Source organism: Anabrus simplex, chromosome 1, assembly GCF_040414725.1.
Source record: "Anabrus simplex isolate iqAnaSimp1 chromosome 1, ASM4041472v1, whole genome shotgun sequence".
Taxonomy (NCBI): Eukaryota; Metazoa; Arthropoda; class Insecta; order Orthoptera; family Tettigoniidae; genus Anabrus; species Anabrus simplex.
This window is the reverse complement of record NC_090265.1, coordinates 1,679,579,279-1,679,603,822: the sequence shown is the minus strand read 5'-3', so window position 1 is coordinate 1,679,603,822 and position 24,544 is coordinate 1,679,579,279. Positions and strand designations below refer to the sequence as shown.

General features: G+C 36.9%; 1 protein-coding gene across 1 annotated transcript in view; it reads left to right on the top strand.

Moving 5' to 3' along the window:
- LOC136881763 (uncharacterized) overlaps positions 1–24,544 on the top strand; it is a 145,508-nt gene that overhangs the window by 27,762 nt on the left and 93,202 nt on the right. The window contains exon 2 of the mRNA XM_067154203.2: positions 2,988–3,151. Within this exon, the coding sequence (XP_067010304.2) occupies positions 2,998–3,151 (154 nt within the window). The 5' untranslated portion in view covers positions 2,988–2,997. The remainder of the gene's footprint in view (positions 1–2,987; positions 3,152–24,544) is intronic.

Sequence of the window (24,544 nt, the reverse complement as noted above, 5' to 3'; positions counted from 1 at the left end):
TTGGAGTTGAAAAAATGAATGATAGAATAGAGATGGTTTGGGCACATAAAGCGAATAAGCGACGAAAGAATGCCAGAAAGGGTGATGGAAATGCAAATCCAAAGAAGGAGAGGCCGTGGACGACCACGATTGAGATGGAAGGATACCATCCAACGCAGCATTATAGAAAGAAACCTGGACTGGGACACAGTGTTGGAGGAGGAGTGGTGGAAAGACCAAAGAAAGTGGAGAAGAACCATATTTGCCCCTACCCGGCTACAGCTGGATAAAGGGAATTGATGATGATGATGATGATGATGAGGAAGGGGAGTTAGGGATTGGAATAACTACCAAGGGAGATATTCAATAAATTTCCAATTTCTGTGCAGTCATTTAAGAAAAGGCTAGGAATACAACAGATAGGGAATCTTCCACCTGGGTGACTGCCCTAAATGCAGATCAGTAGTGGTTAAAATTGATTCATTTCTTCTTTCACACAGTCTAAATTACGGCTTGTAATCTAGTGAACGCCTACGGAACTACTCAGTGTGAAAATTGTAAATAAATACCACTAATCGCAGTTACTACAAACACTAAACACCAATATTTGTGGAACTAAACCAAATTCGCTGAATTTCTACAACTATTAACACTCTAAGCTCCAATGTACTTTTGAGAGCCCCTTTGGTTTTTGTCTGAAAAATGCCAACGTCCTTTCAAAAGGACGTTCAGCATTTAGTCATTTCCTTTCAGAATTTCCCAATATAGTTAGTTAAAGACTTACAATTTTGGCAATAAACAGCCTCTTATTTTCAAGGCCATTGTTTCAGTATATCAGTCCAATCAACAGGCATATTTATTGGCGTGCTTTAGTTTCCGCGGCAACAACACTAGCAGTCTCGCTGGCCACCTTGTCCGCTCTGTGTCTAGTTGCTCTTGATCTTTTACTTGTTTATTTATTGCTGTGAACATTATTATATATCCATTTTGCTTGACAAAACATACGGTAAGTGTGTTTGAGAGGTCTTGGAAAATATACTTGTACTGAATTATTATTATTATTATTATTATTATTATTATTATTATTATTATTATTATTATTATTATTTGTAGTATGTTATGTAAGTGTTATGTAAAAGAAGTTTTTACCGTATTTTGTAAGTATTTACATATAAACAAACGAGTGTAATTAGACTTGTATTTTTGGCTCATTTGGACATTTAAATTAATTGTTTTACTACAGATTTATTTTAGGTACCAAATAAATGAAATTTTCAATATAGCTTCATAATAGGTTGTACTATTCAATAAATATCTTTGCGATGTATTAAAAAAAATTTGTTCTACCGAAATTTATTGCCAAACTTTTCTTTTGTTTTATTTTTAAATGATATTTTTGGGTTTTGGCTACCAAATATTTACTAATGGTCATAAATGAACTGAATAGGGCTTTGCAATCACATTGGTAAAAAAATAACAAAAATGTCAAGTTTCTACCTACAATAACAGTTGAACTGTGAGTGATCAAACAGAAGCTTGCAAAAAACGGAAACTGGCCTTGGCGCTCAGCGGTAGGAAAACCATAATAGCACGTGGCGCTCAAAGGGTTAACTACTTTATCACTAAGATAATACTGTACAGAGCTCTTGGAACAGTCAACCACTCGCTAGCGTATCCAACAATAGTATTCCACTTCACAAGTGAAAATACAGGCAATTTCAATGTCCAAGCATAATACGGTAAATGTTTCTTCTTACTGGAAGACTTCTTCAATAAATATCAGGTTGATATTCAATGTGACTTTATAAGTTATTGTCTTATTAAAAATAATTACTTAAAAGTAAAATAACATTGAATATCACTAGTGAATACTTTGAGTACTATTGAATACATCAACTGGTCTTCTGAGGAATCTTCAGAAAATTTCTGTGCGGCAGTTTATTTTTACAAAGTTTTTACGGAGAGTGTTTGTCACTCTAGCTGTTCTTTTAAGTGTGCGTTTTAAAATATTCTTAAGACATTTTGTAGAATGTAACCAAAACAAACTGTCGCACAGACATTTTCTAAAGATTCCTCAGAAGATAAGTTGATGTATTCAAGGTTGATATTCAATGTGACTTTATAAGGTATTTCTTAATAGGACTCTACGGCTGAAGAAGTCTTCCAGTAAGACGAAATGTGTACTGTATTATGCTTGCACATTGAAATTGCATGTGTTTTTACTTGTAAAGTGAAGTGAAGTGTATTGTTTAGGTGGATACTTTAAATAAAATAAATTTCTTAATCAAATTGTATAAATACGGACCATTACAATGAAATTTTTCAATTGTAAGTGGTGTGTTCCAAGCTGTCTGTGGAGAGATAGGATGGAATGATCTCAGTCAAATAAGCTTTTAGCTTTTAAAAGTAGGAAAGATAAAGTTGGAATTCAAAAGGACAAATTGAGGCAAATATTAATTTTTAGGATGAGGAATAAGGAATTGGGATATTTTGTCTAGGAAACTGTTTAATAAATTTCCGAGTTCTTGTAAAGATTTAAGAAAAGGTTTGGTAAGTAATTGATTTGGAATCTACCACTTGGGTGATAGTCCTAGATGCAGATCATTGATGACTGCCTTCAATATTGAAAGTATTATTGTAATTGATTGCTAAATCCTTGGTGTTTGTATCTTGAGCTAAAACATTTTGAACTGCTAAAATTACCATAAATTATATTCATAGTGGTTCGAACCCCACTGTCGACAGCCCTGAAGATGGTTTTCCGTGTTTTCCCATTTTCACACCAGGCAAATGTTGGGGCTGTACCTTAATTAAGGCCAGGGCCTCTTCCTTCCAACTCCTAGGCCTTTCCTCTCCTATCGTCGCCATAAGACCTATCTGTGTCGGTGCAATGTAAAGCCAATTGTAAAACATGTTCGTAGAATAGTTGAATGACTTGGTATGTTAATTATATTCTGTGCTATTTATTGTTGAGTAATGACATCTTTCATTGTTTTTGTATTTAATAGGTATTGTACAATGGAACAGGCATCACAGGCAGATGCATCTTCGTCGACGGTGGCGACATCAGGAATAAGTGAAGTTTCTAGCATTGTACAGTACAGTGTCCTTAAGAATGATCTGAAGATAATCCAAGCAAAATTGAATCTTATTAAGGCCCTCAATTATGAAAGTATGTATGGATATTGATATGATTTTATTATTATTCATGCTACAGTATTACAAATCATGAGATGGCCATTAAGAAAGCCAAATAATAATAATAATAATAATAATAATAATAATAATAATGGAATAGTGTTGGTGAGAAGAAACATGGCAGTGTGCATTAATGTGGAGTTTGTACTTGTCATTTTGTGTATTTAACCTTGTCTTTTCTCTCACACTGCTGATCCTCTGCATGGATACAATAACTGCTGGTCTCCAGTCATCTCACTCTTGGTCCCTCTTGTATGCACCGAGCTCGATAGCTGCAGTCGCTTAAGTGCGGCCAGTATCCAGTATTCGGGAGATAGTGGCTTTGAATCCCACTGTCGGCAGCCCTGAAGATGGTTTTCCGTGGTTTCCCATTTTCACACCAGGCAAATGCTGGGGCTGTACCTTAATTAAGGCCACGAACACTTCCTTCCAACTCCTAGCCCTTTCCTGTCCCATCGTCGCCATAAGACCTATCTGTGTCGGTACGACGTAAAACAACTTGCCTCTTGTATGCTGTCAATGTCCTCCTCGTATCTGAGAGTCCTGCTGAGCTGGAACCACAAATACAACGGAAGACCCGCCTTGATACCTACGGAATAGGTCTTTTAACATTCATAATACATATGGAATGTGAATTCCAAACGTGATACTGTCACCATTGAAGCACTACTCGAGAAAACAACGAAGTTCAAATAACTGGGTTCGGTTATTAGTTGTGAAGGTGATATCCTCCCTGATGTTTGTAATAAGATTAATGCAGTATGGATGAAATAGCAACAAGTCACCAGAGTTCTCTGTGATCGATGGATGCCTGAGCCTCTCAAAGCAAAAATCTGCAAGACTGTTTGCCCTGTTGCTCTCTATGGTATGGAATACTGGTCAGCAACATCGAAACACAAACAAGCACTCCATGTGATGGAGATGCGAATGCTTCATTAGAGCCATGGACTCACACATAGAATTGTCATAAACGAGGATCATTATCAGCAAATAGGTGTGGCACAGCCGTAGAAAAAATTAAGGAAACGAGGCTGCGATGGTATGGCTACGTTGTTAGGAGCCGGGCATATTCTGTCACCAGTGCAGCACTGCAGCTCATTCCCAGCAGATCACAGAAAGCCATTTAAGCAGTGGCTGGACCAAATTAACAAAGACATAAAGACAGTTTCGCCCCCTGAGGATGTCTAACAATAATACAGTAAGTGGCACAGACCCTGGCACCCTGCAATCGGGTGGGAATGACTCTTAAAAAGAGAGAAGCTTGTCTCTCCTTGTTCGTGCTACAAACACTAAATCTTACTCTATGTGTCTAGTTTCCTATCTCTTGGTAAATATCAAGGGAAATTTTCATAGATGTGATACTGTATTTAGTTTATATTCCTTGTTCTTAGGCATGTCATTCTGATTTATTTAGGCAAAAATTAATTACAAAAATTCGTTCTTAGTTCTTATGCCTTGTACAGTCAAATTTGCCCATAATGGAATTGCACGGGAACTGTGTGTCTTTCCAACTATAAACTTTCATTAATTTGTTTCACCGATAACTTGTCTTTTTTCTCGCATCAATAACCTGAATTTTAGCATTCAGGTCTAAGACATCTCTCTTCTTTGAAGCACGCCCTATTAGCTTGCATTCAGGCGGTAGTGGGTTCGAACTCCACTGTTGGTAGCCCTGATGTTGGTTTTCCGTGGTTTCCCATTTTCACACCAGGCAAATGCTGGGGCTGTACCTTAATTAATGCCACAGCTGCTTCCTTGCCTGAGTTCAAGGAATGTCCTTAAGAGTGGAGATATCAGCACAATGTATTTACCCACCCGGAAATAGGTTTGTGTACTTGAGGCCTACCAGCGTACCAAGGGAGTGAGTTAGTTCTGTAGCCTATTTCATAGAAATAAGGCACATTCACACTGCAGATTGAACAAGAAGCAATATTCAGTTGTATTTTGATTTAATCATTTTCATTATATGTCCAATTTTTGTTTCAGTTTAATCAAGGTTAATTTACTTAAATTTTATAATTTTTTTGGGACCACTGAAAATTCCAACAAAAACAAGTTTCCACTTAATCCAGATTCCGTTATGGGCAATGTGTGGTACTTTACATTCATTGGCACCTTGAAGGCAGGAAACCAAGTTTCATCTTCTGATCCCATTTTCACACAGAATGTTGATCATCTGGAAAGTTTTTGTATTGTGTGTTTCCCATGTCAGAGTTGCGTTTTCATGGATGTCAAACCACTGTCGGAGTTTCCCATGTCCAGAATAAAATTTTCTACTCATGTTCAGGTTTCCTTTCTCTTTCCTTCTGTTTGTATCAGGCTGTATTTGTCATTTCTGAAGATGTGACCAAAATAGGCTGCTTTCTGCATTTTGTGAGGGTTAAGACTCTGCATGGTTGGAGTAAATCTTTTTTGGCAGCACAGTCTACTTGTGGGATCTCCAGCATTCTGCGATACATCCACATTTCAAAGACCTGCAAATGGTTTTATTGACGAAACCTTTAGTGTGTCTCTCTTTTCACTATAAAGCAGTACCAAGAGCATATAACACTTCATGACACATCAGAACGTTTTGGATTTGAGTTTTGGATTAACACAAGATGTTTTAATTTCAGAAATATGCTTCTTGCAGTGCTGATCCGGTTTTGATTTCTTGTGTTAGCCAACATCCTATGTACTTGAAATACATAAGTTGGCGCATAGTGTAGTTTACTTGTGAAGTCGCTCCGCTTAACACCAGCCGTATCATCACGTAAACTATCAATTAGTTATTGCAAGTGATGGTAACTGTTGAGTGAGTGTAACGTCATCGTCTTGAGTTAACATCATGACTCTAAAGGCAGTATAATCCAAGGTATCTTCATTTGAAGAACGAATGAATGAGTTTCAGAAACGACTGGAACAAGCGACCATGGCTGCAGGCAGGGACACCAACCGCACGGAACAACTGGATGCTCTGCACTCGGACTTCCATGATTTTCAGGCAAAACATATCAGATGTAAGGGTTTTCAGGCGTTTTGTCTTGACATGCTCTATTGGTGAAAAATATCTAATTCCCTCCATGGGAATTTAGAATTTTCCATTCGGAATTGCTAGGCGGGCAATAATTCCATTGTGGAGATTTATCTCCCATATGCAGTTACCAGACTGTGCCTCTTATAAGGGCTTCTGATAAGTTCACCTGCACACTCGGAAATCGATCACGCCTGTATTTTATTACGGCAGGGGAACACCTCACCTTTAATTTTGTACCCTGCCATGCCAAACAGCATAATTAGGCCAGACGCCAAAAAGGAAGTCGGCCTCCCCAATCATGCCTAATTGTGTCCTTAAAGGCGTTGATCTCTCTGTGACGGACGGAGGTCTCCTCCGTTCTCTACGAAACAGCGGTATACCAGCCACAAATGCTTCTCGAATCCTAGAGAACTGTATCCCTACAGAGAAATTTTTGATCCAACTGGCCACATCTCACGACGTCCAGCAAGCTCTGAAATTTGGAATTTTTATCCACGGACGGCAGTTCTTCGTAGACCCATGCCCTCCGCACATGGAAAATGATTTTGAACCGAAACCGGGGACCCGGCCGCCTGAGTATATCCCCCCCATCGACACCGAAACCCTGCACCCAGCCACCTTACATCCCACCACAACAGCCCCCGTCGTACACTTATACAACTCCGACCACTACCATCACTACCACTACTGCCACATATCCTACCCCCACCTCACCTAAGACCCCCATAACCACCATAGTCTCGACCCACACCTCGCCTATAATGATGTCTCCCATCCCAACTACCCCACCCAATACTTCGGCCCGGCCACCCGACGAGGAATTAATGGAAACCACCAGACAACCATCGCCGCCAGCGCCCGATTGCAATGAACCATCTCCGCCACCACCACCGTCTGAGTGCAACCCAGCTGCGTCGTGAGAGGAGTCAACCCGGGCATACCTCAGCACCTCATCAATCAAGAAATTCGACAGGCCGGAATCCATCTCCTTCGGGCTTCCAGGATATACAACGAAACCGGACCCACCTATATGCTGAGGCTCCAACTGCAAACTTCCCAAGAAGCCCAAAGACTGATCCAGCAGGGGATTAGACTATTCGGCCGCCAACATCGCGTGGAGCCATCTCGATCTCCCCCGCAACCCTCCCCACGCCCATCCACCTCACACAACCGCGCCCGGCTTCCCAATCCCAATCCACAATCCCATCATCTAAACTCCCAAACCCGAACCTACCTACTCCAAGTCCTTCTCACATCACTACTCAACTTCTCCACCCTATACCAACAAATCACCCAATTCCTTCTCCCTAACCTTCAACAATAACATATATAACTGTCTGATAACAAATTGTAAACCATAAAGCACTGTAAACCATAATTGTAAAATCTATGAATATATGTAATCTCTGTAACTTAAACTCAATAAAAAGCAAAGGAACAGATCTGCACCCGTAGCCAAGAGGCCAAACACCCCCACTCCTCCAAATCTAAAGCTCCTTCATTCTAACTACAAACCACTCCAAATCCCCGAACCCTGCCAAATCTCCTGGCCAGAGAGAAGGCATTACCTTCTAGGTGGCCCGCCCCTTCCCTTCAGGAAGGGGAATGAAAACTTCCCCCTTGGTCCTTCACCTGCAAACACCCCAGCGTCAGTGGGTAGGGTCTGACACATCCCACTCTGATGAGTCTAGTGTCTGAAAACCCTTACATCTAAAACATATTCCAGTCATGTAACATGACAGTATTACCACTACAACCGACTAACCACACTATCTGAACCACCTCCTCATCTCATACCCTTCTTGATTTAATGTTTATGAATAACCCTCATAGCATCTTGCTTCATGGTCAGATACCTGTTCCATGCATTTCTAAGCATGACTTGATATACCTGTCATATTCTCTTAATCTTAATGGTGTGGTGGTAGGTAGTTATGTGGCGGTGAAGCTCCCTCAAACTGTCTAATTTCATTGTGTTATACCTTGTGTATGCAGCTAGAAAGGTATGTACTTTTAACAATTATCATTTTACTATCAGACTGATAAATACGTGTGCATCAAAATTCTGAAAGAACAGTAAAATTCCAAATAAAGTGAGTACGGATTGTGTAGGTTAGATGTAAACAAAGAGTAGTGAATGCACTGTTACCAACAGACAGTATCAAACTAAGGGAGTACTATCGCCGTTGAACTATCGATTCACCGTTTTGCAAGTTCTCCGCTATGAATTCATGTAAAATGTGGTAAAACTATTGGCAAATGGAATAGTTCACAGAAAATTAAGTGCAGAGCATGTCAGGGTTGGTACCACAGCAAATGTGTTGATTTAACAGAACAGGATGTGGACATTGTAGAATCGGAGGGATGGTTATGGAAGTGTAAGACATGTCAGGTTGTAGCCAGTGGTGATAAAGCCCAGGCGCCATCTGTTAGTGATATCTACCATCTACTATCTGAGTTGAAGAATGAAGTAGCGAAAGTAAGAACAGAGATGAAAAGTGTAAAGACGGAACTAGAGAACGTGAAAATAAAGAACATGGAAACCGAATGGGAACTGGGCAAGAGTTTAGAATTAACTCATGAGAAACTTGACACCGCCGCGGAGCTAATTAAGCAACAATCAAAAGAAATAGTGCTGTGCTTAGAAAACATTGACAAACTGAAAGAGGAGAACCTTCAACTTAAAACGCAGCTTAATAATGTAACATTGCAGCTTGATGATTTAGACCAGTATTGTAGGAGGAATTCCATCGAAATTCATGGAATTCCTGAAATGAAAACAGAAGACATGCTGGAATTAGTGAAGGTGTTAGGTCGAGCATTGGACATTGAAGTGAACAACGAAATGATCGACACCTACCACAGATTAAAGAAACAACCCCATCAGTCTTCAGCGGGAATCATTGTAAAGTTTGTGCGGAGAACAGATAAAGAAAACTTTATTCGGAGACGTAAAGTGAAGAGGAATCTGAACGCATCCCAGCTTGGCTTTCCAAGTAATGGAATAATCTACATAAACCAGAACTTTACTTCTTATCGTAAGAAGATTCTTGGACATGCGCGCAGATTGAAGAATGAGAAGAACTACGCGTATTTGTGGGTTGATCCTTCAGGCAACATAAAGCTTCGCAAGCGGGAAGAGGACCAGTACGTGTATAATCTGAAAACACTTGAAGACGTCAGTAGGTTAAACTTAAATGACTTATCTCTCAAACTCATAATAGACTCTAATATAATTTCTATTTATTATCAGAATGTGAGAGGATTCAACACCAAACTAAATGAATTTTGCGTAAATAGTACCGATTCAGAACATGATGTATTGTTAATTTCCGAGACATGGTTAAGTAGTGACGTCAGCAATATTGAACTCTTGGGTAATAGGTTAAATGTATATCGTAGAGATAGAATGGGTACCAAGAGGGGAGGAGGGGTACTTATTGCTGTCAATCAGGAGATCATGTCAGGAACTAGATTTAAAATTTAAGGATATTGAGGCAGTATGTGTTAAAATAGTGTTGCACCATCATACATACTACATTGTATCTGTATACTTTCCACCTGCCAGTGATCTAGAAACATACTTAACATTTTATAATTTATTTGAAACTAATGAAAAACTTCAAAGCCAGGATATCATACTTGTAGGCGATTTCAACCTTCCATTAATAGTTAGCTCAGATTATGATATGTTAAATGGTGGAATCGCATACAAGTCCCTAGCTAATTTTATGTCTCTGTATCAATTGAAATCTCTCAATGTTTTGAATGTTAATGATAGAACTCTTGATCTCGTTTTAACTAATGTAAGTGGTGTTACTGTGAGTAGAGAGCAATATCCGTTAGTCCCAGAAGATCCACACCACCCTGCACTAACAATTCTTCTAGAACCAAGAGGTGAACGTGATCGAATAAAGCAAACTCGTACTATAGCATATGATTTTCAGAAAGCAAATTTTCTTGGTATATATAACATGTTTCGAGAAACGGACTGGTCTGAGTTGGAAAAAATTGAAGATGTAGATGAAGCAGTAGAACATTTTTACGTGAAAGTAAATTCTGTATTTGAAGCCATGGTCCCCAAAAGAGCATTTTTTTGGAGAACTAAATACCTGGTTTGGTTTACTTCGGAAATAATCCATAATATTAAGTTGAAAGAATTGCATAGAAGACAACAAAAATTTTCTGATCATAGTAAACATATATATAAACAACTCAAGAAATATGTTAAAACCTTAATCAACAAAGCGTACAATCGTTATATCTCTGAAATTCAAAACAACATCACGAAAGATACTAAATCATTCTGGAATTTTATTAAAAATAAGCAAACTCAAAAAGATCCACCCTTACAGAGTATGAAACTTAATAATATAACGTTAGATAATAGTCAATGTATTTCCAGTGGTTTTGCAACGTTCTTTAAATCTGTTCACTATTCTTCTCCACCTTCTTACGCTATTCCTGATACACCGCGATTACTGGTAAACGATTCCCTAGGAGTAGAATTTATAACCACAAGTGAATACAAAGCAGCTATTATGAAATTAAAGTCCAAAAAATCATGTGACCCTGATGGGATACCTCCCTACATCCTAAAAGCATGTTCTGAAGTGTTACTCATTCCTCTTCTGAGACTGTATAATTTGATACTTAAGAAGCAGACATTTCCCAAAGCCTGGAAAATATCGAGAGTTTGTCCAATCTTTAAATCTGGGGACAATAAGATGATTGAGAATTATCGACCTGTCTGTATTTTATGCGCTCCGTGCAAAATCCTAGAACAAATTTTATATTGTCGTATTTTCGCTCATGTAAAGAGGGCTATAAGTGAATATCAGCATGGCTTTATGCCTGGTAGATCAACAATAAGCAATCTTGTTAATTTTGCGCAGTATTCTTTTAATGTTCTGCATAGGCAGGGAAATGTTGATGTAATTTACTTGGATTTTTCGAAAGCCTTTGACAAAATTGATCACGATATTTTATTGAAAAAGCTCTCTGAATTTGAAATGACTTCACCAATGCTATCACTGATTTCATCCTACCTTAGAGACAGGCAACAGTATGTAGCATATCGCAATTGTAATTCAGACATTTTTTCTGTCTATTCTGGTGTTCCACAGGGTTCAAAGCTGGGTACGTTGCTGTTTAACGTTTATGTCAACGATCTCCCATCTAAGGTTAAGTTTTCAAACTGCCTTTTATATGCGGATGATGTAAAAGTTTACAAAGAAATGAAATGTGATGGAGACATCGACAAACTACAAAGCGATTTAAATCAATTATACGAATGGAGTATAGAAAATAATTTATGTTTCAATATAAAGAAATGTTGCTTCATGAAAATTACACACGGAAAATTCCCTAAAGAACACGTGTACACTATCAACAACGAATTACTGACGCAGGTTAATTCAATTAATGATCTAGGAGTACGCATCACAAACAATTTAGATTCACAATGAAGTATTTATTTATTTTCCACCTAGTCGATACAATGATTGCCTAAGGCAATTTTTATTGGTCAAAAGTGGTACATGTTTCGTATATTATCAACATCTTCAGCCACATAACACAGTTTAGATGAAAAATATAAAATTGACAAAGTAATGCTTTAGAGGAAGTGTCCTTGAAATTAACATAAGATTGTTTTAATCTTGTCAATCTTATGTTAATTTCAAGGACACTTCCTCTAAAGCATTACTTTGTCAATTTTATATTTTTCATCTAAACTGTGTTATGTGGCTGAAGATGTTGATAATATACGAAACATGTACCACTTTTGACCAATAAAAATTGCCTTAGGCAATCATTGTATCGACTAGGTGGAAAATAAATAAATACTTCATTGTGAATCTATTGAAGTGCGATACGGACCATGAAGCTGATTTTATGTAATCACAAACAATTTGTCGTTTAACCCACACATTTATGACACAATTAATGATGGCTACAAAAAACTGGGCTTCTTAATCTGACACACCAGAGACCTGAATAATATCCAAGCCCTCACACTCTTGTTCAACATACTTGTGAGGTCCAAACTTGAGTACGCGTCGGTAATTTGGTCTCCCATTTATAAATCTTATCAAAACCATGTGGAGAAAGTTCAAAAACGTTTCTTACGTTATCTTTACTTTAAAAAATATAACAGGTTTGTTCCTAGCGGCATAATTCACTATAACGATCTCCTGAAAGAATTTAACTTCACTTCATTATTAAACAGACGTATAATAAATGATCAAAAATACCTCCATAGAGTTATCAATAATGTGGTAGATAACAGTTACTTTCTACAACAATTCTCGTTCAATACCCGGAAAGGAAGTTTAAGACACAGACATCTCTTGTTTCTTCCGATTTCTAAAACAGTATTTTATAGAAGCTCACCACTGTTCAGAATGTGCACTACTTCTAACGTCACAGTCCATAAATTTCCTGATATTGGTCTAGACTTTGCTGTTAGATACAATTATTATGTAAAATTATTGAAGAAGGCACACAGTTAAAGTAATGGTCGCACTATGCTGGGCACTTTGAGTTCAGTTCACTATTTCTGAAGGTTTACCCTATAGGTGTATATATGTACTATACTATGTTTATACTTATTTCTTGGTTAATTTGTGTTTCATTTTAGTGTTTTATTTTATTTAAATTTATATGATTTAAAGATAGATAAAGAAAATGTAGGGAGAACTGAAATCTTTTTATATGTCAGTTGCTTTAACGGGTGTCAGTCTAAGATTAGAGTTATTTCTTTTGTAGATACTAATTCCTAATTTATTTTAAATTTCTGTATTTCTACTTTTTAATTCATTTTTAGATATTAAGTATTTTAGGTTATAAGTCCACTTTGAACCTGAAAAAGTCTATACTTTTTAATTAATTTTTAGATATTAAGTATATTCAAACTTGAAAAAGTATTAATGTGCTGTAAATTCCGTTTACTACTCTACTGTTAATAATGTTGTATATTTTTATTTTTAGATATTAAGTTCTTTCTGACATTTGTTATTTTTAATAATTAATGCATAGTGACTAAGCCACCTGTAATTGGAGAAACATCTCTGTTGGTGGTATGAAATAAATAAATAAATAAATAAATTAAAGTAACAAAATATATCACTTATAGGGACATTAAACAAATAAATATGAATGACTTTAGACTGGATACTTCTAATTCTCCTTGGGAGGACATAACATAGATGATATGGATATGAAAGTACAAAAGTTAAATTCCCTCTTACTTGGTCTCCTCAATAAGCATGCTCCGAAACGTAGAGTTAGTGTCTAGACCTCCCTCACCATGGCTAACTGATGACGTCAAGCGCATGATGTCCCATCGAGATTCATTACATCGGCTATATAGACAAACCAACTCTCCTGATGTTCTTGAACAGTATCGGTCTCCGCGCATTAAAATTAAAGTATTGATCCGAAATAAGAAATTCTCTCACTACCAACAGCTAGCCAATAATAATATGAATGCACGAAGCACATGGCGAGAACTTCGCTCCATGGGAATAGGGAAACTTGAACCTAACCATTGTAACCCAGATATATCACTTGACGACTTAAATAAACACTTCTCTGGCGTTAAAATTAAGTACTAACCACAGATTATAACTCATACAATTAACACTTTACTGACTAAACCACCACCAAATAGACCAATGTTTAAATTCCTTACTGTTAATGAAACTGAGGTGAAGCGTGAACTGCTTTCGGTCAAGTCGAATGCCACTGGAGTTGATGATCTCCCCATCATCGTTAAACGCATTATAGATATTATTTGCCCAGTAATTACTCACATATACAATTTCTGCCTCAGTTCTGGAACATATCCAAGGATATGGAAAGATGCAGTCATAAATCCGGTACCAAAAAAGTCTCCAGCCATTTCCCTATCAGACTATCGACCTGTGTGTATACTTTCATCTCTCTCCATACCCTTCGAACGGATAATCCATCAGCAACTAACGGGGTATCTTAACAAATATTTCTTGTTTGACCCATTACAGTCAGGCTTTAAAAAGGGACACAGCACGACCACTGCCCTATTGAAGGTTACAGCTGACATTAGATACGCAATGAGTGAACAGGTCACATTACTTACTCTTCATGATTTTAGCAGTGTATTCGACACTGTTAACTTAAACCTATTGCTAGCCAAATTAAAATCCCTTCATCCAAATCAAACTGTGTTACAACTCTTTAGCTCTTACCTCACAAACCGCAGACAACGAGTCGTTATAAAGAATAAGACTTCTCAATGGGCAATGAAACATGCAGCAGTACCCCTAGGCTCTGTACGTAGACCATTGCTTTTTATTTTATACATAAACAACATAGCATCTTGAGTGAAATATTGTATCATATATACGCGGATGACCTCCAGATATATTATTACACAAATTTGGGAGATATTTGTCTAGCAACTGATAAAATGAATGCTGACTTACAAAATATATCATCATATGCTTGTGAGAAATCTATATTAATAAATCCCTCCAAGACAAAAGCTATTATAGTTGGACAGTCGAAATTGATAAACATGACAGTCTTTAGACATCCCTTCACTCACTCTATCTGGTACCAAAATTCCATATGAAAGCTCGGTAAATAATCTAAGTGTTGTTATAAATGAAAACCTAAATTGGAATGAACACGTCACACTATTGAGACTACTCCTACCACTACTCTAACACCTTAATCTCTTTTACACAATATATATTACATTTGTTGAGCGCCATTTGTTGCAAGAAACAACAAAATTCGGTGAGCATGCCTCTTATCTCAATTATCTCAAGGCGTGAGGTGATACACATCTGGCAATATACAGGAATATGGATCAGGACAATGGTAGATTACGGTTGCATTTCCACAGTTGAGGATTGTACTTGGAAATAGAATCGCGTATTATAATTAAAATAAAACTGAGTTTATGACTATAATTTACGTCGCAATGAACTAGCAGTGCCGTACTTTAATTTAACACAAAAAGATATACTTCATGAGATTTGCTGTTACAGAAGCAGAAAATTTAATCTAAATTAAAAAAACTATTGGCATGAACTTCAAGTGAAATATGATATCGCCTCTGAAAACATTCTTCTTCATGTTATTAAAGCATAACATGTTGGATGCCGTAATTACCTGATGGCTGCACACACCACTGTTGAACTTGAAATTCCTGAAAAAACCACTGAGTTGAAGTCAGAAGTAGTCTGCTGTAATCTTATGTAACCTGGAGTTGACCTACATTTCCTTCCCGAGTGTAGTGACCTCCAATGCGGTTACGTCCACTCAATAGATCGTAAGAAATTGGAAAATATTATTGAAACACATTGTGAAGTCCATCCTCGCAAGTTTCACTATCAGCACAATACCATTCTCTACTCAGATCCAACCACCACTCGTAGACCTCTTCGACGATTCTAAGACCTCTTAAAAAGAAAATGTAGAATAGTAAACAGGAAAATCAAAGAGGGTAGGGAGAGTAGAGAAACTAGAAAACAGCTAATGAGGGAACTGAATAGAGTGAAAAAGGATGCAAAAGAGAATTATATGAATGGCATACTTCAAGAGGGTAATGACCACAAAGGGAAATGGAAAAAGCTGTATTCATATATCAGGAATCAAAAAGGAAAAGGAATCCAAATTCCTACAATGGTGGGAGAAGGGGGTGAACACTATTTAACAGATACTGAGAAAACAAACCTATTTAGTAGGGAATTTAGAGATTCAGTAGATGATTGTCAAGAGTTGGAAACCGAAACAGAAGATAGAGAGGGAGAGAGACAGAGGGAAACAAGAAGCTTCTCATTCACAAACGAAGATATTTTCAGAGAAATCCAACTGCTTCAGCAAGGAAAAGCAGCAGGAAGTGATCAAATTACTGGGGAGGTATTAAAGACAGTGGGGCGGTACATAGTGCCTTATTTAAAATTTCTCTTTGACTATGTCATAAATAATAGTGTAATACCAAAGGAATGGAAGGAATCTATAATAATACCAATTTATAAAGGAAAGGGTGATAAAAGGAAACCAGAGAACTACAGAACAATCAGCCTGACCAGTATAGTTTGTAAAATTCTGGAGAGTTTAATATCGAAGTACATCAGAGGGATATGTGATGATAAAAATTGGTTCATGAGGAGCCAGTATGGATTTAGAAAGAAATTTTCTTGTGAGGCACAACTGGTGGGATTTCAGCAGGACATATCAGATCAGTTGGATTCAGGAGGTCAGTTAGATTGCATAGCTATAGATCTTTCCAAAGCCTTTGATAGAGTGGAACATGGAATATTATTAAAGAAATTGGAGGGAATAGGATTGGACGTAAGGGTTATACGTTGGATAAAAGCATTTCTAAATTCAAGGGTTCAGAAAGTCAAAGTAGGAAATAATGTATCTCAGGAAGAGAAAGTTTGGAAGGGAATTGCACAGGGTAGTATAATCGGTCCGTTACTTTTCTTAATATACGCAAATGATTTAGGGAACAATATAACATCAAAAATAAGATTGTATGCAGATGACATAATTGTTTATAGAGAAATAAACAACATTGAGGATTGTTCAGAATTACAAAGGGACCTTGAAAGTATCCAACAATGGGTTGAAGAAAATAATATGAAGGTTAATGGAGGCAAATCAACTGTTACAACTTTTACAAACAGGAGCTTTAAAACTGAATTTGAATATACTTTGGATGAGGTAGTTATCCCAAAAGATGGCAAGTGCATATACTTAGGTGTGAGATTTGAAAGTAATTTGCACTGGAAGGGTCATATTGATGACATTGTTGGGAAAGCATACAGATCATTACATGTCATAATGAGGCTACTTAAAGGATGCAACAAAGAATTAAAAGAAAAAAGTTACTTGAGTATGGTTCGTCCATTATTGGAATATGCAAACAGTGTTTGGGATCCTCACCAAGAATACCTAATAAAAGAAATAGATAGTGTGCAGAGGAAAGCAGCAAGATTTGTAACAGGGGATTTCAGGAGAAAGAGTAGTGTATCAGAAATGTTAAAGGAACTTGGGTGGGAAACTTTAAGTAAGAGAAGGGAGAAAACTAGACTTATAGGATTATATAGAGCCTATACAGGAGAAGAAGCATGGGGAGATATTCGTGAGAGGCTTCAGTTGGAAAATAATTATATCGGCAAGGGAAGGGTGTGAAGGGTATGAAGGAGTGGAACAGTTTACCAGGGGTAGTGTTTGATCCTTTTCCAAAATCTGTACAGATATTCAAGAAGAGAAAAAACAGCAACAGAGAAAATAAATGAAATGTTAGAGGGCATTCGACCAGTGCAGGTTATTGTAAATAAAAAAATGTGTGTGAATAAATTAATTTCATCCCCTGGTCTAAGGAGTTTGGACAGCCAAAGTAGGGGACTGCCTGTAGGGGTGAAGTACAGTGGGGACTTTGAGGGCCCTGGGACCGCTACGGTAGCTGTGAAGGCCCTTCAGGAACTCTGAAAAGTGGTGGCAAAAGGGGCTCTGGTTAAGACGCAGCAGGTCGTTATGCTACTTAGGATCCAGAACGGGTAAAAAAAAAAAAAAAAAAAAGTAAATAAATAAATGCAATGTAAATATTAATGTTATACCAGTTGTATAGTATCATTTGAAGTAATTCCACATACTGTATATCAGTTGACTATATTTGTAAGTAGGACAGGATATATTATAAGTAGAATTTTGTAAACAACATAAATTTATTAAGGATGAGCTGTGTGTTTAATAGAAAACATTGTTAGCGTAAATTGTATAATATTGTATTATAGGAAAAATTTTCTTCTCTTGTTAATTTAATATTTATTGCTTGACAATAATGTATTTTAGTGTACCATTTGCCACCGAGGTAGACACCTCATTTGCAAATAAAGAGATTTTGATTTGATTTGAACACCTCTTAGCACTGCTTCCTCTTGCTCACCACTTCTTAGACATCTGACCACAACTCTTAGATCACTGACCATCACTCTTCCTTCTTCTCACCACTCTAGCATCGACTTTTATAACCTCGTGGTGACCACTCAGCCGGGCTGAGTGGCTCACATGGTTAAGGCGCTGGCCTTCTGACCCCAACTTGACAGGTTCGATCCTGGCTCAGTCTGGTGGTATTTGAAGATGCTCAAATACAACAGCCTCGTGTCGGTAGATTTACTGGCATGTAAAATAACTCCTGTGGGACTAAATTCCGGCACCTCGGCGTCTCCGAAGACCGTAAAAGTAGTTAGTGGGACGTAAAACAAATAACATTATTATTATTATTATTATTATTATTATTATTATTATTATTATTATTATTATTATTATTATTATTATGACCACTCATCCCCGTACTCTCTGTTTATCCCTTCCACCTCAACATACGGTAGCTGGCGAATACAGACATTCGGTCTAAATCTCGTGCCCACGCACTGATGTCATCAGTCATGTGTCGTATTAGCTTGCCTACGCGGACTACCGATGGCTACCCTGCATATGTCAGCGGAAAATCTACTTGCTCAATACAGTCTCGGTTAAACATAGCCTCGATTGCAAAATTATATACCAGCTCATCTGGCCAGAGATACAAGCCACAGCGTGACTATTTGAAACAACAAATCTTACTTATTAATATACAGAATAATTACAAACCAAATTCCGTTGTCAAAAGATTAAATAATATAAAATGCGTGTTATCTCATTATTACAGTCTACATGATGAAAAACAGAATATAAACTCTAATGAATTGGCTCAGTTAATGATAATAATAATAAATGATGAATGGTTGGCGTAGGGATGTGGCGACCTCATCGCCCATTGGGAAACCACTGCAATCAGTGGGAAAACCATAACGTTTACGGGGTATGGAGGAAATGCCTACTCCCAGTCCTGAACAGCTAGGATGAACTTGTAGCGTTTCATTTATCACCAATTCATACTTCATTAATCACCTTTCCAGATCACATCTGGAATTGTAAAGCCTGACCTCGGTCAGAAATGTTTCGATCGAAAGATCAGACAATCAATGATGATGAGTCTTCTAATGAATAAATCCACTGGTGTGGACAAACAACAACAAGGGCCTGCACAAAGACACCACTCGGAATCGGTGGGGTGTCAAGTAGAAGACCTAGGCGAGTCGGAGCGCCTGGAAGCCCAACAGACAATCGACAGACAGCTGACAGACAGTGGACAAACCCAACAATGTAAGAAGAGACTTAAGTTCAACAAATCAGGAAAATGTTCATATTTTGCAACATTAAACATTAATTCAATAAGTAAGGTGGGCAAGTTGAAGCATTTAACTGATGTGATAGACCAACAGAGGATTTTAATAATGGCTTTACAAGAACTTAAGAACACAGACCAGGACCCAATTGAATCAGGAGGTTATCGTCTCTACAAAGGACCTCCAGGACAAAGAGTAATGAAGAATATCCCCCAATTTGGTGTAGGTTTTCATATTCATAGTAGCATAATAGACTTGATTGAAGATTTTTCTTCAAACTCTTCGAGGATGGCACTTCTAACAGTTAAAGTAGAGAATAATACTTTAATAAATATCCATGCACCAACAAATGACAAAAACAATAAAGATAGAGAAAGAGTTGAAAACTTTTGGGAAGAACTTGATTACATATTATCGAAGATCCCTGATGAGTATATAAAAATCCTGCTTGGAGATTTCAATGCTAAAATAGGCAGAGAAAAGAAGTATCGCACAGTTGTAGGAAAATGGCCAGCTCATAAATTAACGAACAAAAATGGCCAAAGATTAATTGAACTTTGTGCAGATCATGGACTCGTTTTGGAAACCACCAGATTCATGAGGCGACCACATAAACTTATGACATGGAAATGCCCTAACGTAAAATTGGGAGAGTTTCAGATTGATCATGTTGCTATGGATAAAGATTATCATAAAGAAATTTATAATATCAGAGTCCTCCGTGGGGTAGACATTGGCTCGGATCATTAGGGCCTATATCTCAAAAATAAAATTCAAGTTAACACCAAAAAGGAAACACAAACGTAATCATCTCAAAGCAAGGAGAAATTATGATCCCAGTTACTTAATAAATAATACAATATATTTAGAGAGATCCAAAACACCTTTAAATGACAAATCCGAGATGATGATCAACAAACTTAAAACCATAGCTGAAGAAATCGCTCCAATTAAAAGGAGAAACATACGTGGTGGAACGGGGAAAGTGACAAAGCAATTCAAGCAAGACACAAGGCATGGTTAAATGATCAACCGAGGAAAACAGAAAAATCTTGAGAAGAACTAATTAATGCCAGAAGACAAACAGCTAAATTAGGACAATTAAAAGGAATTATCAAAAGGAAATGCTTAACACTATAGAGGAAACATTCAATCAGCATAAAACAAGAGACTATTACAAAACATTCAGGCAATATCAATCTAAGTTTACCCCTCCCACACTTAAGTTAAGAAATAAAATGGAAAAATGGTACACAATAATCAAGATAATGCTAACATCCTTGCAGAATACTTTAAAGAGTTACTTAATTGTGAGGATCCTCTGGAACATTTAGAATTTGACCCTAATCCAAAAAATAAAACTCCATTACAAAAGATTATACCACCAGTTTACAATGAAGTGAAAACAGCAATTAATGCACTTAAAAACTACAAAGCAGCAGGAGAGAATCAAATAGTAGCAGAAATATGGAAGAATGCTAATTACCAGACTATTCAAAACCTACATAAATACATCATTGATATTTGGAACATGGAGAAGCTTCCCGAGGAATGGAATACAGCGATAATCCACTTGCTGTATAAGAAAGGTGATCGGTCTGATCCAAATAATTATTGGGGGATATCCTTGCTTGATATTACATACAAGATTTTATCCAAGATTATATACTCAAGAATCCAAGAACTTGGAGAATATCAGGGAGGATTTCGACCAGGTAGAAGCTGTCCAGATCAAATCATTAGTTTAAAATGGATAATAAAGCACCAAAGAGTTCGAAGTATGGGTCTAGTCTTCACGTTTGTAGATTTTAAAAAAGCATACGACAGTATTAATCGTGAATCATTATTAAAAAGCCTTAAAGAATTTGGCTTACACCAAAAACTTGTTAACCTCATTAGTATGACTTTTAAAAATACGAAGGCAAAAGTTAAATTTAGAGGTGAATTATCAGAATCATTCACTATAAGAACTGGACTTCGACAAGGAGACGGACTTTCACCATTGTTATTTAATTGTGCATTGGAGAAGGTTATGCGTGAATGGAACAAGAAATGCCAACCAACTATCAAGATCGGTAAAAATATTAAACTCAACTGCCTTGCTTTTGTGGACGATTTAGCATTACTTGCAAATACAGTAGAAGAGGCTAAATTTCAAATTGAACAACTAGAAATTATGGCCCAAAAAATGGGATTACAAATTTCATTTGAAAAAACAGAAATGATGCCAACTTTTAAAGTTGATTTACTAGTTATTCAACTAAACAGTAATAAAGGGATTAAAATTGTTCAGAAATTCAAATATCTTGGGGGAAATAACATGGAACACAAATGAAAAAGAAGCAATAGAACACAGAAAACGAAATTTAAACAGGCACAAAGACTTACCTTGCCAACCTGTAAAAAAAAAATCTCTCGATAAACGCTAAGCTGAAACACTATAATTCCATAGTTAAGCCAGAGGCAACGTATGCTAGTGAAACATTATTCAAATTAAATGTAAAATCTACAACAAATTACAGAAAACTAATAGAACAATTATTAATAAAAAAACACCAAGTTGATGGACAATGGAGATTGTTGCCTAACAACATTGTCTATCGTGAATGTGAATCAATAATATCTACAATGCGTAGAAGAAGAATTTCCTTTTTCTGTCGCATATCAAGATTACCAGACACCAGGATATTGAAACAACTGTTTGATTATTTTTTGAAAAATAAAATCCATAATAATTGGTTCCAAGAAGTTCAGGATGATTTGGAAGAATTGGATATAACTCGGCAACAAATCAAAGACAGAAAAGAGAAGATGATTTTGAAGAACAAAAGCATAAGTCTTTAACTAAAAACCGTTGAACGGAAACAATATACTATATCGGACACACAAAGGGCTTCCAGGTCGGAGAAGATGAAAAAGTTCTGGGAGAAGAAAAAGAAGAAATTAACTCAAATGTATTGATTTAAGTGCTTCAATGTGGGCGTAAAATATGTAAATAGATAAATAAATTAATAAATTTTGAATGAAATTTGTAACCCTGTTGTACGGTTACAGAACGCCTCCCTCATGAAATAATTAAGTGAATCGATTGATTGATGAAATATTAACATTATCACCTGAAATCGAGTACACTATAGACACATGTATAAAAATGCCCTTTACAAATTGGATACATAGTATCATACATCTGGATGTTCATTGTTACACATATAAAACATAGATCAAATATCATTTTCACTTTGATTATACAGTATTATTTACATATAGACATTACATTCCTTTTTCACTTCGGTCCCAAACATTCATTTAGTGTCCAAAAATAATTCTCGTAGACATTACATTATATACACTTTCTCCAAACACTAGAGTTTATTGCACTGCCGTGCTTCACTTAATATCACAACACGCGCTAATTTCACTGAAGTCCTGTTCGCAATGCCAGCTTCATAAAACAGGGTGAATTAATATAGTAATGACAATTAATCAACAAACTCATTCTTTCCTTTGTCTTTTAATGAACAAGCACATTTCCCAATCCGTTTCACTACGGTGAAATATCCCTGATATAACAAGAAGAACTTAGAAAATTGACCAGCTTCTGCTGATGACGGCAGGAGCACCCTGAGTAAAACCTTGTCACCAACCTCAAATTCATCCAATTTAGTCTTCTGCTGGTGAATTTATCTCCTGCTTTCTTTAAATTCTCCCTAGCCAGCTAGATATAAAAATTCTTAGTTTTCTCCTCTCCAAAGTCCAAGCCTAACATACTCGCAATTTCATCAGTACGTTTCCTGCCGTGATGTGGTGATAGGAGTGGAATCGTGGTTGAAAGAAGGGGTGGGTAATAGAGAAGTATTTCCAGAAGGGTACACAGTCTATCGTAGAGACCGAGGAGATAAAAAGGGAGGGGGGGTGTTTATTCTGGTGAAGGAAACTTACTGTTCACATGAATGGTTTACCGATGAAAGGGATGAAATATTAGGGATAAAATTAGTTTGTGATAATATGAAGGAGGTGGGAATTATAGGAACATACAGGCCTGGAAGAGAGGAAAGAGACATGGAAATCTTTGAAAAAATAATAGATTATACTTGTAAAAACAATAATAATGATATGGTAATAATTGGGGGAGATCTAAATTTGCCTGAAGTTGAATGGAAAGGAGCTGCAAGTGAAGCCCATGAACAGAAACTGGCAAATAAGTTAATTTGGGAGGGAGGATTTACACAAGTAGTACAAGAACCGACTCGTCTCAATAACTTACTAGATGGGTTAAACCATGGGAAATTGTTGATAAAACTGAGGTAATTGAAGGAATAGGAGACCATAAGGCTGTAATAATGGATGTAGGACTCGTACCAAAAAGGCTTAATAAGAGGGTTACACAAGACAAGAAATTGTACAGAAAAACTAAAGTTGATGAATTTGGGACTTACCTTAACTCACAATTCAGTTGTTGGATAAGTGAAGGGAGTAACGTGGATACACTTTGGGCTAAATTTAAAGGAATTATTTGGGAAGGAGAGAAGAGATTTGTACCTGTTAAGAAGGGTAAAATGACCTCAGACCCTGTTTATTATACAAGGGAAATAAGAAAATTAAAAAGAAAATGTAGAATAGTAAACAGGAAAATCAAAGAGGGTAGGGAGAGTAGAGAAACTAGAAAACAGCTAATGAGGGAACTGAATAGAGTGAAAAAGGAAGCAAAAGAGAATTATATGAATAGCATACTTCAAGAGGGTAATGACCACAAAGGGAAATGGAAAAAGCTGTATTCATATATCAGGAATCAAAAAGGAAAAGGAATCCAAATTCCTACAATGGTGGGAGAAGGGGGTGAACACTATTTAACAGATACTGAGAAAGCAAACCTATTTAGTAGGGAATTTAGAGATTCAGTAGATGATTGTCAAGAGTTGGAAACCGAAACAGAAGATAGAGAGGGAGAGAGACAGAGGGAAACAAGAAGCTTCTCATTCACAAACGAAGATATTCTCAGAGAAATCCAACTGCTTCAGCAAGGAAAAGCAGCAGGGAGTGATCAAATTACTGGGGAGGTATTAAAGACAATGGGGTGGTACATAGTGCCTTATTTAAAATTTCTCTTTGACTATGTCAT